The 19,782-nt window shown below is 26.7% G+C and overlaps 2 protein-coding genes across 2 annotated transcripts; both read left to right on the top strand.

The window, feature by feature from the left end:
• The first annotated feature begins 2,325 nt into the window (after positions 1-2,325).
• Positions 2,326-11,921, top strand: LOC108693630 (organic cation transporter protein-like). Its single transcript, XM_018202666.1, has 9 exons — positions 2,326-2,443; positions 4,913-4,994; positions 9,130-9,458; positions 9,612-9,715; positions 9,807-9,961; positions 10,385-10,695; positions 10,767-11,079; positions 11,418-11,599; positions 11,781-11,921. Exons 2-9 carry the CDS (start codon positions 4,961-4,963, stop codon positions 11,919-11,921), a joined length of 1,569 nt encoding a protein of 522 aa, XP_018058155.1. The 5' UTR covers positions 2,326-2,443; positions 4,913-4,960.
• A 2,505-nt stretch (positions 11,922-14,426) lies between these two features.
• LOC108693631 (protein yellow-like) lies at positions 14,427-19,305 on the top strand. The gene is given in 7 exon segments (XM_018202667.1): positions 14,427-14,483; positions 16,614-16,877; positions 17,311-17,510; positions 17,622-17,829; positions 17,973-18,055; positions 18,057-18,309; positions 18,827-19,305. Coding segments are annotated over 6 exon segments (1,209 nt in total). The 5' UTR covers positions 14,427-14,483; positions 16,614-16,615; the 3' UTR covers positions 19,030-19,305.
• The last annotated feature ends 477 nt before the right edge of the window (positions 19,306-19,782 follow it).

The following is a 19,782-nucleotide window of genomic DNA, read 5'->3' on the forward strand; positions in this document are numbered from 1 at the left end:
TTCTTATATTATTTAATTTGCCTTATGTACGATAATATTAACTTATCAATTAATAACAATTTAAATAATTAAATCAACAATCGTATTCCAAAAATAATCATACGATTCTTATAACAAACTGTTTTATATCACAATCATAATATAATTTTTGTTAATATGTATTATGTTTTTGTGTTTTGTTTAAAGCGTGATAATCTTATATTTTTTAAATATATCTCCACTTTACAAGAATGTAATTCAATTTTACAAAAATGAAACAGCTTAATTAAATAATGACATAAAAGCCGATTTTAATGCTTTCAATATATTATACAATACGTATACCATAAATGAAAAAATTCCAATTTAATTTGCAATTTTTATTATTTACATAATCAATAGTCAAATAATAACTGAAAATAAAATATTAAAAATATATGAATACATACGTTATTAAACGTACACTTTGGTTCTAAAATATTCTTATCAAATATTTGTGCGCTTTTATTTGGAATATAATATTCATGTATCTCTATGTAATCCTTTTATTGGAAAAATCCAGTATAATTTTTGTATGCGCTTTATTTCTGAAAAAATGGTGTCATTCGAAAAGATCGATTTTTTCTAAAAAAAGTTTTCTTCTTCTTGATATTAAAATGAAGATCATTCAAAATTAAACGAGAAATAAATTTATATCATTTTTTTATATGTTTAAAGTTTAATTAACAAGAGGATCTCTATTTTGAAGCACTTGAAACTTTAAAATCTGACTTTGAAGCAATTGAAACCTTGATAAGAGAGAATATTTTCCTAAGAAGATTCTGACTCTAATTTTAAAGAATATTTTTCGGAAAAAAATAGTTCAAAATATTGTAGGTTTATAATCTTGTTGACCAAATCGGATAAAAATATTTACTCAACAATTATTGTCAAATAATGTTATAATATTTATTGAATCGAATAAAAAATCCTTAATCAACATAAGTTAGCGAATCGATTCTTTTATAATAAAACAATAACATTGCACAGAATTATTTTGTCATTTATTTATTTTGATTTCTTATAAAAGAAAAATTTTAATACATTGACTCTTCATTTTAATTCATATTTAATATTCTCGTTAGATTTCGTATTCTTTTAAAAAAAAACAACATATCTCTGTTTTTCTCATTAGAATGATTCGCTATTAATTAGTTAGATTTATATCTTAATTTATCTAGTAACATGTAATCTTGACTATCATGTGTCTGCTACGATCTCTAATTAGTAATAATAATTTATGATATTAAGATAGGATAATTTTTTGTTTTCATTTTGAAGATGAGTATCGTCAAAAAATTATAGATGCGTGATAAATAACATTATCAAAATTAAAATGATCGAAATACAAAAAAATTATTCCTTACTTTGAAATAATAATTCGATTCACAAATCAATTCTGCAATCAATATTTTAAATCACTTTTGCACTTTATATAAAGGTTTATTAGAAGAATTGGATTCTTGACTCTTGATATTTCGGATAAAATTCATTTTTTAAATACAAAAGTACTCATTATGTTAAAATATTCAAACATTCTTCAAGTTATGTAAATTGCAGCTGGATTATTACATGGAAGTATCATTTCAAGTTTCATCAATTGCATTGCGAAACATTTTTTTGAAGTCATATTTCAAATAATGCTTATTAATATATCGTTTTAAACATCAGTATATAATTACCGATTAAAACGATTTATGATGTTGTGTTGCATATTGCATTCAAATAAGATTTATAATTTAAATTCTTATACCGTTTTCATTAAATAATGCATTATGCAATTTTAATATTGTTATAATTAAATTACTAAAAATCAGCGTGCTCGGACAATTTATCAAAAATAATTTTTTTATTGGAAATAATCTTTACAATATATGGGTTTCTATAAAAGCTTATATATTAACATTTGATTAATATTTGATTTGTGTGTGAAATTTCTGCATTTTATATATAAAAGTCAGAAATTTATTCTCAAACATATGTATATATTAAAATTTTAAAAAATAAAATCGAAGAAAAGGCATAAAGTATTGAAAATGCAATTAAAATGAACAAATCCGTAATTAATGTACCATGATTAATTTTACGACTAATCCTGGAAGATACTATGGTTGTACTTCTATCATCTCGCGCGTAAAATTGCAGGTTGCAAACTCGATGTGTTTTTTTGCAGTCCTATGTAACGGCGCCGCGTCCCGACATGACGTTTGGCGCCGACATCCCTCCTCTTCGGTGGAGAACAAGCGGCTTGAAAGACTTTTCTTGACTTGCGTCTCCGAGTATACGATAGTCGTTACGCTTGAGCTGTCGGTTTCGCACGAGAACACGAATAAATATATTTTCTAATAACGTTCGCAATAGTGAGAGTATTACGCGTGTGCGCAAATTCCAGCTTTCGAGTTTTTAAGTCAACCGTATTTCCGAAGTAAGCGTGATTCAAATTTATGCGCTGCATCGTTCGATTAGTAGTATCTTGATGTGTGTATCTGCGTGACACAAGTATTGATATCTTTTTATATAAATCTTTTTTCAATTTTGTCAATATTCGACAAATTTAGATAATTTAGATAATTTAAAATCTTCTGAATACCAAATAATAATTTTATTGATAATATGTATTTCAGTTTGAATAAAAAAATAGAAATTGATTTTACATTATATAATTTAATATTAGAATCTGGTGTATTTACATATATTTGTGTTAATTTTAAAAGATTCTTTTACACATTGTAACAAATTTATTTTTTATCGTAAAAATGTATCCAAAGAATACATTTATAACAATTTTTATGTATAATAGCCAAAAATTAAAGTTCTGTTAAAGTCCAGTTAAAGATATGGATTTAATATTTATTTACTTCTTAAAATTCCATTCGCAATATATCCTCTTCTTGAATTGTTTGTGGACTTGCCATGGAGAAATATCGTCGAGAAATGCATGCATTCTACAAAATACGGCTGCATGTTTCTTAACCTTATTTACGAGTTTAAAAAATGCGAACTGTGCAGATTAATAGTGTCTACACAAATTTACTTGCAAATTTTTGTGAGTACATATCGCGTTTCCGTATGTGAATCATAATTAGGCTGCATCAGACGTGATAACAGTAATAACACGGTAATAACAGTGAAGAGAAGTATCTGTAAGAAGAGTCATTTGAACGCCGGTATTTTCTGTGCCCTTCATAACGGGGTTTACTCCTTCCTTTCCATTTCTGTTTTTCTTTCTCTTCGCTTAGGTTCAATGTCTTATCTTTCTTCTATATGACTACATTGTTATTGGTTGCCAAGATTTATTTTCACATTATAAATGCATTATGAATCGTTGAAATATTGGAATTATCACAATATAAAAAAATTGAAGAAACAATATTACAAAATATGAAAGACATTGCGACATTGAAGGTTGTATTAATAAAGCTTGTTCTTCAAGGTGCTGGATGATAAAACTACATTTACACAGTTAATATCATTGAGACAAATTCAAATTTTACGCGCGAGATGATAGAAGTACGACCACGGTATCTTTCAGGATTGGTCGTAAACTTAATCATTTGTTCATTTTAATTGCCTTTTCAATACTTTATGCCTTTTCTTCGATTTTATTTTTTAAAATTTGAGTATATACATATGTTTGAGGATGAATTTCTGAATTTTATATATAAAATGCAGAAATTTCACACATAAATAAATTTCAAATAAAATGAAAAACTAAAAATCATCTTTACGATGATTTGCGATTGAAATGAAAAGCTAGTGTGACAAGACTAGTAAATACTCATGTAAAGCATACATATGTATGCTTACATACATGTAAAGTATACATATCCATGATTTTAATCATTAGTTCTAAGATTTCTGTTTTATTAGAAAAGTCGAAATATAATCGCAATGAATAATAATAATTACTTTTCTAAATTATAAACAATCACTTATATTTCAAATATACTGGTTATTATCTGGTCTTGCAATGTAGTCTTTTGCTCAAACTAAATTGCAGCTTTGTAGACTAAAATGCCAAAAATGCGCTTTCTAATTATATAAACTATAATCGTTGATTTGTCTATCTCTTCTCTGCTGAGGCATATTTATGTCACGGCTTATTTAACATCTGAAGAAAACTAGAAATTATCTTTGATTACAAATGAGATAAAAAGTACTGCTAATGTGACAAGGCTTATTCTATACTGTAAAGAATATATACATATCCATGAATTAAAGATTATCGGTTCTACAATATATGTGTCACTAGAAAAGTCAAAATATATATAATTATAATAAATAGTGATTAATTTGTGAATTAAACTAAATTAAATTTATTTATGTATCAAACGATTATTATCTAATTTTTTTATAACGTAGTTATAAATTTTTATAAGGTATTTGCAAAACTAAATTACAATTTTATCTATTAAATTTTATCTATTAAATTGATATTAATAATTAATTTCATCAATTTAATGTCATCGTAGATATTATAATCAAAATGCAGAAGTTGTTGAAATATTTTTTCATTTAAATATTTTTCAAGCTAAATTCATACCCTCTTCTCATTAATTATTATTGATTATTTATTTATTTACCTACTATCTAATCCAGTTAACTTTATTACAGTATGTAGCGGATCAAGAAATGTCCGTTATTGCGAAATAAAATTTCTTGTTGAACTGTAAATAGGAGAGATAGAAGAAGTAGGCAGGTGAAAGGTGGAGGAAAAAGATTAAAAATAGGAAAATATAATAACACAATAATGTACGTGTACATATGAACTGTCTATATATGTCCATTATTTTATTTGTCCAAAAAATAATAGCGAACACACAAATATGACATGAATAGTCAATATAATATCTTTAGCAATGTTATTTATGTTTTTTACTATTCAATGTTACAGATATTCGAACAGAAAAGATAAAAGCGGAACGTAGAAGCAGACAGTGATATGAAGAAAACAAAAGCAAATATTTCCGAATATGGTAAGTTTCTTGATAAATTAAATTAGAACAATTATGAATATTATAAAATCCGATCCAATAGAAATAAGAATTAAATTTATCTGCGTATATTAAATAGAATTTGAACATTTTGAAGAGTTTAAGAAAATAGAATAATTTTTAGTTAATTTCATAGATTTTGTTAACATCTTAAGTTAAATTTTAAATGCAAATGTATGTTTATACTATTTTTATATTTGCATTTTATTGTCTTCCTTTTATTTTATTTTACTATATTTTAGCATCTTTTATATTAATATTTTATATATAATAATACTTTCAAAATTTTTTGAAAATAAGCTTTATCGTTATATGTATATAGATGCCTGTTTTTGAACACAGATACGAGATTAGTCTTTTTTTTTCTAATTTTTTGGATGTTCAATATAGACAAATTGCTTCATCACGTCACACTTTTGGAAAATTTGCAATTACAAAAAAAAAGAATTATTTTTAACTATTTTGTCATGTTATTATTACGATATGTGACATGCCAGAGAAATTCTGCAAGAGTCAAATCTTAAAAATATCCAAATTGTTGCACTTTATAAAAATCTTTCGTGATTTTGAATTTGTCAATTTTAATATTGGATTTATATTCAGCAACTTTTAGAGAAATTTTTAAGTTTAAATGAACATAATTTGAAAAATATAATTTTTAGGATGTTTACTACCTAGAAAGATATGGAGAGAGAAAAGCTAGAACTTTTAAGGGAGATTTCTTTTTACAATTTTCTTTTTACAAACAAAACCAGATTTTATGGAATTTTATTCAGGAAAATTTTTAGAATTTTATTTTATTTTTATTTTATAACAAAATATGAGAAAATTTACCTTTTTTATAACTAATTGCAAATTTTTCAAAATTGAAACGTGATAAAACAAAATTGGATGGAACGTGATAAAACATTGGAAACCAAATTCGTATTTAACGTTCAAAAAACTATAGAAATGATTAAGCTCATTCTAGTGTTATTTTTTGTCGAACAGTGTCATTGTATACCTCAAAAAACTTGTCTTCAGATTTTTAAATCTGTTTTAAATCTTGAATTGAAAAAGATAAGTTATATGTTTAACTTATCTTTACGTTTAAAAGAAATATATATTAGAATAATGAAATGTTTAAAATATATTATAAACTATAAAGCATCTGTCTCAAATATAAATGTTTTTAAATCATAGTGAGAAAATATGATAAAAAAAAGCACGAAAAGCTGTGATAAATGATGACAACCTTCCTTTTCGCAATGCAAAAGCTAACTCTAAATTTTGATAAAAGTTTCTTATCTTTAAAATTTGAATTATTATCGTCGTGTACATATTTTAACGTTAGAATAAATCTGTATCGCACGATGAAGACCTGGCAGCTTGAAAGGTAAAACTGACCTTTCGAGTCGCCGAAGAAGGATGTCGATGTAAGTTGCAGCGTCCGAGATCGAAGGTTGTCTTCTTGATGTCTCGAGGTTAGCATGCATTTTATGGTTTACATGCACTCTCTAGCGTTTTTCATTCTGCGAACTGGTTTCACCGTCATTTACGCGGCAACACATAATAATGTACTTATATGTTTATTACTATATAAATCGACCCTATTGTCATGTCATAAAATGATTGTCAGCAATGTTTATATCAATTGTAAGACGCATTTCGATTCAAATTCACTTGCATAGCACAGTTAAGATTTAATTTCAAAAAAAAAAGAAATGTTAATTATAATTTCTCTATGTCTTTCTTCATCGATATTAATTTTTTTTAATTTTTAACAATTATATTATTAAAAATTTAGTATACTACTAAAAAATTAAGTTGTATCACAGATTATGCGAATAAATTTTTATCGCATTTTGTGTATGTATAAATCAATTTATTTATACAATATCAAGAAAGTCATCAGTTGCTTATTCTGAGATCTCATTACTTGGAAATATTTGTAAGAAAAAAAGAACTGGCATTGTTTGATTTATAAATATTTATGAATCATTTGTCATGAACAAGCGAGGTTAAATTTTTTATTACGCAACTGCCTAATAATTACGGATTGATGATTTAATTTCAATTCTTTAGTGCTGAACGAGGAAAATCATAGATTGTTTCTGTCTATAAACTAATAGATTTGTTTTTTGTCAATTTTGATTAAATTTTCTATGTAAATGCGCAATTGTTTTCATAATTATATATGTTATCAGTAATCATTTTATGTAGATTATAATTTATGATGACGCTACTTAACACAGTGTAAAGGCAGAGTAATTGCGAAAAAATTTTCTTGAAATCGTTACAAATATATTGATGTAATCATAAATTATCAGTTGCACAAATAAAGTCTATATAAAGAGATACGTTTTCAGTAAATGTATTTTCAGTATACTTTAATGTAAGTTGTTTCATTAACTTAATGGATTCATAATGTTTATAAAACTGAACAATGATTATAAAACTTTGTTGCTTCCATCAAATAAAAAAATGTGTAGGGTAACTCCGGCAAATATGCCGCGCTGGAATTTACGCCGCAGAAGTCAGAAAAAAATAGAAGGAATGGGAGTAATTTTTCCGCAACTACTCTGTTACATGCCTTTATGTTATATTAGTATTGTTATGATTTCAGTTTCTTATTGCTAATATTAATGAAATTATTGTAAGTTGAATCGATTTTATCTGTGTGTAAGTAACGCCATCATAAATTATAATCTACATAAAATGATTACTGTAGGACGTGCAAAAGAGTGCTTAGTGATTATTTCGTGATACATGAATGTAGAGGAGTAGTAAAGTATGTTGTATAACAAATACAAGTACTTTGCTCTTGTATTCTTTGTTTGTTGTCTTGTATATCCAGTATACCTGTTTGAGATATATGGCATTTTTAACAGGCGGGATTTATGGCCAAAGCATATAAAGTGCGCAGATTGAATTCAGTGCACTAAATACACACAGTGCATTACATAAACGCATTACATGAAATATGTACCTCATGTCATAACACTTGTAATACATCTAGGAAGATTGTAATTATTATTTATTACTTCATATACATATTTATTATTCTTATTCCTTAACAAAATTTTAAAAACGCATTTTATAAGTTATTATGTATCATTTTACGTCTTATTTATATGCATTATTTGTAAATTTTTTATGAGCCATACATTCCTCCCCTTCCCCCTATGAGTAATCATATATCCCATCCCTATGGGATATACGGCAAAAATGCAAAAAAGTTCATTTTTTAAAACAAAATATAAATATTTCGGATTTCTAATGTTCTTTTCATAATAGTAGACAGTACAAAGTTTTTACTGATATAATTTGTTTACTTTAAACATAGTAAATAATAATACTTAATAAATTAAGTTTTTGATAGGTGCGGCGTATATACTGTAGTTATCCTATTAGAAACAGATTTTCTTTTAGAGAAGTTAATAATGATATTTCAATCTTTGAATTAAAATGATAATTTTATTAAATAAATTTTTATTATAGGAAAATATGTTTGCATAAATATTACGATTATTACATGAAATAACAATTATTAATATTAAGATAATTTAATATTAAGATAATATTAAGATAATTTTATGATAACATTTTTTTTTTATAAAGCTCAATAAATAATTTTGTATTATCAAATAATACGTAGTTGATGGTGTCTGATTATACAAAATTAATTAAGAAGCTGTAAATCGACGTTATCATTGAATTGCAATAAATTTGTAACCAGACTCAAATATAAGTCTTGAGCGTAATTACGATGTATACACATAACGCGCAAAATATTTTTTCAAAAGCAATATGTTATGTAGATAAAAATTTCATGCGATAAAAATTTCCATCGTATGTTTTGTCATGAAAAAAAAAGAATGTGGCACATCCTAGTATTCTACGATTATTAATAATTGTATTAAATTTCATCTCTCACTAATTGTCGTCTGATTTATATCATAAGTAGGGAAAATAATTTATATGTGATTTATTCCTACTTGTGAAAGTAACAATCTTTTCTGCAAGAATTCACATCGAGATCGAAGTCATAACTCAAGATAAAAATTTAAGAGCCTTGATTAATAGAAATTAAAGTGAGTTTATAAATAAAAAAAAAAGAGATCTTCCTAAATTGCAGCACATATGAATGCCAAGCAAGTTCCTAAAGGTAAGGATGATCATGTCGATTCTGACACAAATGTGGACGCCGTGCAGACTGCGATTGGCAATCTTGGCAGGTGGCAAATCATCGTCTGCCTGGCGATTTCTTTGATCAAATTTCCGGTAGCATGGCATCAATTAGCAATCGTTTTTATGGCACCTCATCAAGATTACAATTGTACGGAACCTTCTATTACGGAGGAATACTCCAAGGATCAATGTACGGTCAATCTTAATGGTACTCTGATAAAATGCACAGAATGGGAGTACGACAGAAAACTATTTCCCGAGACTATCATATCGCAGGTAAATGTGTTATGAGTTCGAAAATCATTGTTTTATAATGTCAACAAATGTATTTATAAAAATTTATAAAATATATAATCATGCACAAAATTCTTTATTATTTACTGATTTGAAAAGATATTTAGAAAGAGAAAAAGACTTATTGCATTTCAGTGGAATCTTGTCTGTGATCGAACGCATTATGCGAATATCCAACAATCTATTCTTATGTTCGGAGTGCTTCTTGGTAACATAATCTTCGGCAGTTTAGCAGACAGGTGAATGCATGTAATATTGAATATATAATTTCAAATCGTTATAACTAAACCGTAAAATAGTTATGAAATGAAAAGTACACGAATATCTCAGATATGGCAGGAAAACACCGCTGATGATTTCTATTATTCTTCAACTTTTGTCGGGTATTGGATGTGCTATAGTACCTTGGTTTTACGTACTACTACTGATGAAGCTGTTAAGTGCCTTAGCTACTGGCGGCACAATGGTTACTAGTTACGTTATCTGTAAGTAGCTCTTAATTCATAAAATTTATGGTCTGTATTTAGAACGGCGTTTTTATGTTAGCGTGTATTTAGCATTATTTAGTTCATGTTACGTGTACTGTAGAATTTACTGTAGAATTTATAGACATAAAAAAACGCGCATTTATCGTAAAGGAACATTGTCTCGTGTTGTGACATACTGCACTTGTCTTAGTGCCGAGACACTGCCGTGTTTCCTGATAAAAGTGCCGCGCATTCTGAATATGGATCTATAAATATAAGAAGCTGTTATCAAATTAGCTAATTAATTAAACGCGCAATCAAAGGAAAGTAATATTTAGCACGTCAATTTGAATGTTACATTGAATCAAATTTCTTTATCGATAAAAGTTAATTAATAAATAGTTAATTAATAATAAACATTTTTCTTTTAATATCTTTCAGGTATGGAAATAGTAGGTACAAAATGGCGTGCTGCCATCACCGTTTTATATCAAATTCCATTCAGTTTAGGCCATATGTCGCTAGCAGGACTCGCGTTCTGGTTTCGACATTGGCAACATCTACAGATCGCCATCACACTTCCATCTATTGTTCTTTTAAGTTATTGGTGGATAATACCCGAATCACCCAGATGGTTACTAGCTATGGGAAAACAGAGAGCAGCGTGCGAGATATTGCAGAAGGCAGTCAATATCAATAATGTGGAAAATGTAGACGTTCCCGAAATAGTTAGGAAACATTGTTTTCATCATGTAAGAGTTACAATTTTTTTTTATTAAAATAATTTGACAAATTGTAACACTTGTCTTTATATATATTTTAGAACCTTAAAAAATCTGCGCTAGATTACAAGGCTTCGTTTTTCGACTTGCTTCGCACGCCGAACATGCGAATAAAGTCACTCTCTATTTTCTTTAATTGGATCGTTTGCGGAATGGGTTTGTTTGGCATATCACAGTATATTGGCCAAGTCGGTGGCGATATTTTTATTAATTTCGCAGTATCCGGTGCCATACAGATTCCTGGAAATTTTGTCGCATGGTGGGCAATGAATACACTGGGTCGACGAATTACCTTGATTTGCAGCAATTCTATAAGTGGGGTGGCCTGTCTATTCTTAATCATCGTTTCAAACAGTAAGAAATCTTATTAAATTATAATTCATCATTATATTTTTTTGTAATGCTTCCTCTTGTTTTTAAACTGGAACGAGTTTTGCATAAAAATTTTTCTTAATCTAATCATGATAATTACCATTACTTTCTATTAAAGTAAGTATTTTCCATTCTGAACAAAGTCTCTCTATTGATTGATGATTGACTAATCTTCTGAAGATTAATCAATCCCTGGCCTAATCACAAAAACAAAGTTCCATTCTATTGTTAAGTGGCAATTTACGATAATCGAAGATATTTATTAAGTGATGATTATGAATCATTTAAAATTGCAGCGATAATTCTTTCATTTCCCCTAGATACAGAATGGTTACGACTACTTTTGACATGCCTCGGTATTGTCGGCATGTCAGTGTCATTTACAACAGTCTACCTTTTCTCCGGAGAACTGTTTCCTACAGTCGTGAGGAACATAGGAATCGGCGCAAGTAGCATGTGCGCCAGAATAGGCTCTATCTTAGCACCCTTCGTAGTATCTTTGGTAAGCTTGATTAAGTCGATTATAAATATAGATGTTAACAAATAACATTTCAATTCCTATTTGTGTGTATCGAGATTTGAATTAAATTGTTGCCGTGATAATAATAATTTTACGTCAAACACCCAAAAATCGCCAGTTGCTAATAAGTTTTCTAGATTACCAATCGTAGATATTATTTCAGAATAATATTGAGACGTGGTTACCACCTACTATATTCGGAATTTTGCCATTGATTGGATCTGCATTATGCTTATTATTACCCGAAACTGCTGAATGTACATTACCAGAAACACTTCAAGACGGCGAAGAATTTGGAAAGTAAGTAAACCAATCGTTTTGCATACATATTTTTTGTGATAAAAAAAAATACTTTTCGTATTTCAGATATTAATATTTTCTGTACATGAGCATATTTATATCGCGGTATTTTTTATGCATTATCAATTTTCGCGTGAAAGATTTCGTCATTTTAATAAATAATGCAAATAAAATAATGACATGTGATAAGATATTCACGAAATTTAAGACGTTCTTTGTATTTTTAATGTGCGAATTATTTAAAAAATAATGTATGCTCGTATATAGAATACAAATATAAATTTCATTAAAATTATAATTTATATCCAAAGTGTGAGTTTAATTTAATTTAAATTATAAAACACATTACTTTTTTTATAAACAGGAAGCATAAATTGAAAGAAAAACGTGGAAATTTTGAAGAAGAAGCGGCGTTCTAAAGAAAAATTATGGTTACAATAAAGTCATAAATAAACATAAATTTCAGAAAAAGAGCGCGCGCGACCATGCATACGCATATACACACGCGTGTACTCGTTATATCAAATTGTGATAAGTGATCTGAATGGTTAATCATGCTATTATTCGAGTGCTAGCATAAAGTAAACCATATACGCATATATTATTTAAAAGTTCTATTTATTATATTATTTTCATAATATTAGCGAAATTAGTTTTATTATCATTCCTCATCAAATTTTTGACACATATTTTTGACTCATATTCATATTATAATTTAAAACAAGTATTTTATAGAAAATATATATAAATATTTTTAGAAAAATATATAATTATATCAATGTTTTTCAAGAAATTCAGACATAAAGTTTGTAAGTATTAAATTTTTTATAAGTATTAAATTTTTACTGCCAAATAAATAAGTATACGTAATTATTATGTAAGATCTCTCAATGTATATATAAATAGAAATTTCTTTTTTATAAGAAAAGCATTTTCTATTTATTAATAATTTCAAGTAAAATAGACAAGATGTTTAAACAAATATCTATTTATTGAATAATCGATATGGCTTAAAATCAACAATATTATGTTTTTTAATTTTTCCAATTTTATAATTGCGATCATAATATCATCGATATACAGTATTATACAGTAATTTAATATCAGAATGATTGATAATTTCCACGTCTTCGCATGTAAAATTATGCATAAAAAAAGATATTTTATTGCATTTGTAATAAATATTGTATTAAATTTTTCCAGACTTTTTCTTTATCGTGGATTCTTAGAAATGATTATGTTTGTTTCATAATTGAACTTTACGCAAAATAATTCTTCCATTCAATTTACGCAATTAAATAAAATTAAGTGAATAATTTACGATTTTATCATGTTGTATTTATAATCTTTTGGTCTAGGAACTAAAGATATAACCTTCGGACAATGCGGACGTAGTTACAACTATAATTATCGATGAAGAATAAAAGAGTCATTCAAACTTTATCACACAATAAATTTAAATGACAACAAAGTGTATTCTTTTACTTAAATCTATTTATTAGTTTAATTCAATGAAAAAATTAAATCATTGCTCAAGTATTAATAATCTAATTAATTTACTAAGATCTAATATCCTTTTAAATTCGTCGTAACTCTCTAGAAACAATACGTGCATAATATTGTAAGTTGTAATTTCATACATTTTGAGAACAGTTTTGAGCTTTAAATTATCACGTTAAAATTTTTAATGTAAGGAAAAATAAAAAAGTAAAAATTTGGCTAAATTTTTTAAAAATTTATGGAAAACTAAAATTTTTTAATTTGCACTTCGAGTATTTAAAATTTTTTATTGTTAAATTTTTTGTGATATTTTGCATATTTTAAATATACAATCTTATTGTTTCCATTAATATTTTTACAAAAAATATTAAAAAATAAATTTTTTGTTTCTTTTGATCTTTTTTTAATATTAAAAATGTAATAGAGAAAATAGCGAAATATTTTAACTAACTTCTCAAGCAACAATAACGGTACTAAGTTACTTTTTCGATTTGTTGATGGTAACGAGTTATTTTTAAAAAACAACTTTTCAACCCTGATAAGCAATTTTATATATTAATAACTATAGTTGATAAATTGAATTTATCGAATTATCCATTCCAGTTTTGATTTGTATATAAAATTATCATTTATTTTAATCTATCTTATCTTTATGATGTAAGCGAATTTATTAATTATTACTAGTAATTATTTAAAAATGAGAGTATTAAAAAAGAGCATTACGAATGGTAAAAATGAAAGAGAAGCGAAAGAGATTTATAACATAAATTAGCATGAATATATATAATAAGAAACATATTAAAAAACAATTAACATTTTTTAAAAAATATTTTTTAAATCCTGTATTTAAAATTAATTGAAAAAGATATAGCTTTGTTATTGTGTTCGTCTAAAATTTAGATTGTATTTATATCCAACGTTTCATCTGACATCTCTATGAAGACTTTTTTATTCCGAAATTATCGACACTTACGATTGGAAAAAGGTATAAAAGCCATCACAGTGTATTATAGCGTCATTCCATCTTGTACCGTTTCAGAGAAAGCTGCTTCACCAGTTCAAACAAGTGAGTATTTTAACTTTAATTACATAAAAAGTATAATCATGTTTTTCCAAATATTTAGAATAATTAATTCATCCTTATGAATTAATAATTCAAAATACAAAATTTAGATTGAATCTTATCTTTTAAATCTTATCTTATTTCGAAGTAATTTTCTTTTTTAGTGACAACAAAACTTTGTACAAACTTTTATAAATTTCTTTTAAATTTTAATAGCTAAATTTAGCAATTTATCCGTAATACAAAGTCCTTATTGCTACAAGTAATTAATAAAATTAAGAAACTTTACAATTTTCTGATCATTATATTCATTTATATCTAAATATAAATGATAAATCCATTATGATATATATGTCGTTCTTGCTTCATATTTTTATATTTTCCTAAGTTAGCGTAACACATACAATTATAATGTATGTTTGATTCAAACATCGTTGCTCACATATTAGCATAATAATATTCAATATTAAGTAACTTCACTTAACAAATGTTTCAATATAATATTTTTGTTTCGATAAAGTTTATGTGAAATTAAACAAAAATTATATTTCACTATTATTTAATATATATAAAATTTAATTCTATTCTTCATATTCTTTTTCAATAATAATTAAAAAATAATTTATGTATCTCCATTTTCATATGCAAATATACATACATAGCGCTGTAAAATAGAATGAGAACCTGTAGAGCCTGTTCTTCTTAGAAAAAAATAGCTTATATTTGTACCTTGCTCCAAGGAGAATTAAAAATAAGAATATTCGGACACTATGTTGTGTTACACCATTATGTTGTTGACATTGACATTTTAAATTAGAGTCAATATCCTTATAATATTCTTATAATAATAGATTTAACTAAAAGAATATTATAATAGCAAAACAATTGATTAAAATTATATTATCGATGAAGAAATTTTGTACAGACAATATATTTAATAGTTTACAAATTACAAATGTTATAAATATGTTTTTCTGTTTCTCTTTTTAGTACTTTATAAATTAAACAATTTAGATAGAGTTATTTAAAATTCTTATTATGATTGCCATAATTCATATTAATTTTATACTATTTATAAAAGAGAATCAGATTTATTCAAGCTTTTGTGTTCTGTAAACTTGTGTAACATATACACATTACATTTATTATTAGGAAATTCTTAAACATTAAGTAATTAATTAATTCGTATTATCTATAATGAGAGAAAAAAGAAATTTTGGATGAATTAGTGGATGGAAAAACTTTCAAGTTCGTTATGTAATATGTAAACACAAAGATGTGAACGCAAAGATTACACACTGACAACTTTTATTATATTTTATTAAAGGTTTCCTGTAATTTAACTATTTTTAGTAAATAATTTATGCGAAACATTTTCTGCTAGAATATTCTAAAATTTATGAAGGTTCAATGCTTTTACTCAATGTCCTTCAACAACTACATGATGACTATAAGTAAATAGAATTGTAATCATTTTTATAAACAAAGTAATTTGTATATAATATTTGTCTTAAGAACTTGGTAATTCATGTTCAAATGAGTAGAAAATATCTAATAAATATTAAAAATTTTAATAGATTGTTATGTTACGATTTTTAATTAAATTTAACAAATAAATTTTTATACTTGCAAAAATTATTTTTGAATGTGTATACGTTTAATAAAAATAATACTGAGATCTTGAGTCAAAATAGAGTGTTAAAATAACAAACAACACGTAAAATATTATATAAACATAGATATTTATAAAATTACGTAGAAACGTCGATGCAGTTCTTGGTTCTAATACATACATGAGTATTTCCAATATCACACATACATAATCAATGTCATATGTCATTATCATCTCCATATAAAGGATACGTCTTGTAGTGATTATAACGGATTATGTATTATACATTATTGTATTCGATATTTTTAAGAGTGACAGTACTTGTGGTCATATTACAATTGAGCGTTGCTTGATATTCAATATTCAAGTTTACGTCAGAATTAATAAAATTTTATAATTAATCTTTTTTTTTTAAATTAGAACCTATTTACTGTTTATAGATAGTTTTATATTTTAGTTTACATTATATATCAACTAAAGATTGCAAGCGCTTGTAATAAATTTGAATCTATTTTTTGCAGATATGTTCTACTTATTGTTCCTGGCTTGCTTAACCATTACAACCGGCCACACCTTAAATACCGTTTATTCGTGGAAGCAGGTCGAATTCAAATTTCCAAATGATATCGTTCGAAATGAGTATAAAGCTTCCGGCGATTACATCCCAGAAAATAATGTACCATTAGGTTTGGCTGTTTGGCACAAAAAAATGTTCGTTACAATACCACGGTGGAAAAAGGGTGTTTTAGCTACTTTAAATAGCTTTTCAATGAACGACAACGAGGGTAAGTAAATATAGTTAAACAAAGTTTTCTAAAATATGTATATGTTTTATACGTTACATGGATTTTTATAATGTATATATATGTATATACGTAAAAAATTTATAGAAATATTATAAATTTATAATGCGTCCACAAATTTATATTTAATACTTATTATAAAATTTGTATACAGTAGAAAAAAACGAGAGAAGGAGTGAAACAGTATGTCATAATGTAAACGCTGAAAAATTTCTCTCACAATCAGATGTTATATTAGACGTTATCTGCATGAGAGAACATTTTATTAAGGAAATCTTTAAAAATTCAAATTGTATACACGCGCGAGAGTGACATAATAAATTTCAAATGTACACTTAGCAAAAAGATTTTTCAAAATATTTTTATTCTCGTGATAAAGAGATATAATATGCATCATCTTTAATTACTTATATAGATAGTCCAGTCTTAACACCATATCCTGATCTTAAAGCAAATAATATCAGTTCACCTGATGGCCTCGTAAACATATTCCGTGTCAGAATCGATGCTTGTGATCGTATGTGGGGTCTTGACACAGGAGTAAACGACATTTTGGGAGATTCTGAAGTCGTACGACCGATGACACTTGTTGTTATCGATTTGAAAATGAACATGGTATCATTCATAAAAAATTATGGATTTACATAATCTATACTGATTCCAAAAAACTACTTTTGTATATACATCTCGAATTTATTGCAAGTTATCTCATTCATTCATTAACAGATTTTACGAAAATATACCTTGAAGGATACAGATATAAAGCCGGATAGTTTTATTGCTGATCTTGTGATCGATGTTACACCTGAACAATGCGATAAAGCATACGCATATATGAGCGATCTAACTACGTATGGCATAGTAGTATATAACTGGGAAAAGAACGATTCATGGCGGATTAATCACCATTTCTTTCATTTTGATCCGTTGAACGGTAATGTAAAAGAAAATTAGCCACAGATCATACGGGATTTTAAGTCATTAGTCGAAAGACTAATTTAGAATTCTTTTAAGTATCATTAAAATTTATTTTATTGTCTCGTGATACATTTAACTGTTTCTAGCAATTATTGGTAGGTGATTACAGTATTAGCGGTTATAACTTCCAGTGGACTGATGGAGTTTTTGGAATGTCATTGTCACCAATTTATGCCAATGGAAGATAGAGTGCTTTATTTCCATTCCATGTCCGGTATTACAGAATTTTCTGTGCCTACAGATATTCTACAGGACAATAAATCGAAAAGATCAGAGATTTATAATAATTTCCATATTGTCGGCACCAAAGGACCGTTGACTCAAGGACCATCTTCTATTATTGATCCGGAAACATGTATCAACTATTTTACTCAAATAAATAGAAATGGTATCGCGTGTTGGAATATTATAACAAAATTGAATCCAGAAACATTCAGTAAGTATTTTATAATAAAACGCTTATTAATCATTCGCATGAATATATAAATAAACTTTTTAATAATATATTAACATTAAAATAACTTTTTATCCAATTTCTTTATTTTCAACTTTTGTCAAGATAAAATCTACATGATAAAAATTTTATCAAATATTATTAACTTATTAAATCTTTTATTAACTGATAAAATGGATCATTAATCTCCTGCATATATTATGTTTTAAAAATAAGATATTTTTCACGCCATATGTATCATTAGACAAAATTTTATATTAGAATAATCCACAATATAGTTCATATATTTCATCAGAGATGTCTCTAAAGTCTACAAATAGTAAAGCATATAACTTTCACTAAAATACTCCATCGTCTTTAGCTGTTAAAAGAACAATAACTAAAAATATTTTAATAAAATTCAACAAATAAATAATTATAAATCATTATTATAGGCTGTTTTATAAATTCATGTTTAACATAAAGTTGTGATAAAATCATCCGTAATTTTTGTTTGTAGAATTGGTGGCCCAGGACAATACAACGTTGGTCTTTCCTCAGGACATAGCTATCGATAACGAATCTCGGAAATTATACGTCCTCTCTAATAATTTACAGAAATTTATGCAGGATAGCTTTGATCCGTTGATGACAAACTTTTTCATTACTTCAACTGATCTCGAGACATTAACAATGTTATGCAAATGTAATGCAGCGAATTGATCAATTCGGAAAGAAAGGCATCCAAAATTTAATCATATGCATATATTGTATACTAATGCAGTGATAAACGTGCATTCTTGGCTACAGACTACTTTATATTTGCAAACTGTGAAATGGTATTTCTTAAGTAATGTTATTAATTTATCATTGAACATGATTAAGCTCCTTTTTTTTATTAAATTAAATAAAAGAAAAGAATTCCTACATAATTGCTCAAAATATCTAATGGGCAATAAAGTTCTTTCTAACAAATAAAAAAGAATATACAACTCATTATCTTTACTTTTATACTTTTAAATATTGTAAGATTCCCCTCTTCTTTTTCTTTCTTTCTCTTACTCTTCTTTTTTTTCCCTCTACTCCCTCTCTTTTTCTCTCTCCTTTTAATCATCTTAAATATGATAAATAATCGACATGTATTAAATGTTGTGTCGAAGAAAACTGAAAATATCAATTCGCAACTAATTAGAAACGGGATCTATTTTCGACCGTAGTGGATACCGCGGAATTGAAATTTCAGCATGTCATTTTAAAATAAGTCGTCAACTATGTCACTAGCTAGTCAATCCCTTGATAATTCAAAGAACTTTTAACTGCAACCTTTATAACTCCCGCGGTAGATTCCGCCTCTCTCTTCTCCCGTCAAACCCGTCCAAGGAGCGCTACTTTCTTCCGCCCCCTTTACGACTGGTCTACTCTCTCTTTACGGAGCTGTACATCCTAAATAATTGATCCTAACGTAGTTGCCGGTGT

The sequence above is a fragment of the Atta colombica genome, unplaced genomic scaffold (genome assembly GCF_001594045.1).
Source record: "Atta colombica isolate Treedump-2 unplaced genomic scaffold, Acol1.0 scaffold96, whole genome shotgun sequence".
In the NCBI taxonomy this organism is placed as follows: domain Eukaryota; kingdom Metazoa; phylum Arthropoda; class Insecta; order Hymenoptera; family Formicidae; genus Atta; species Atta colombica.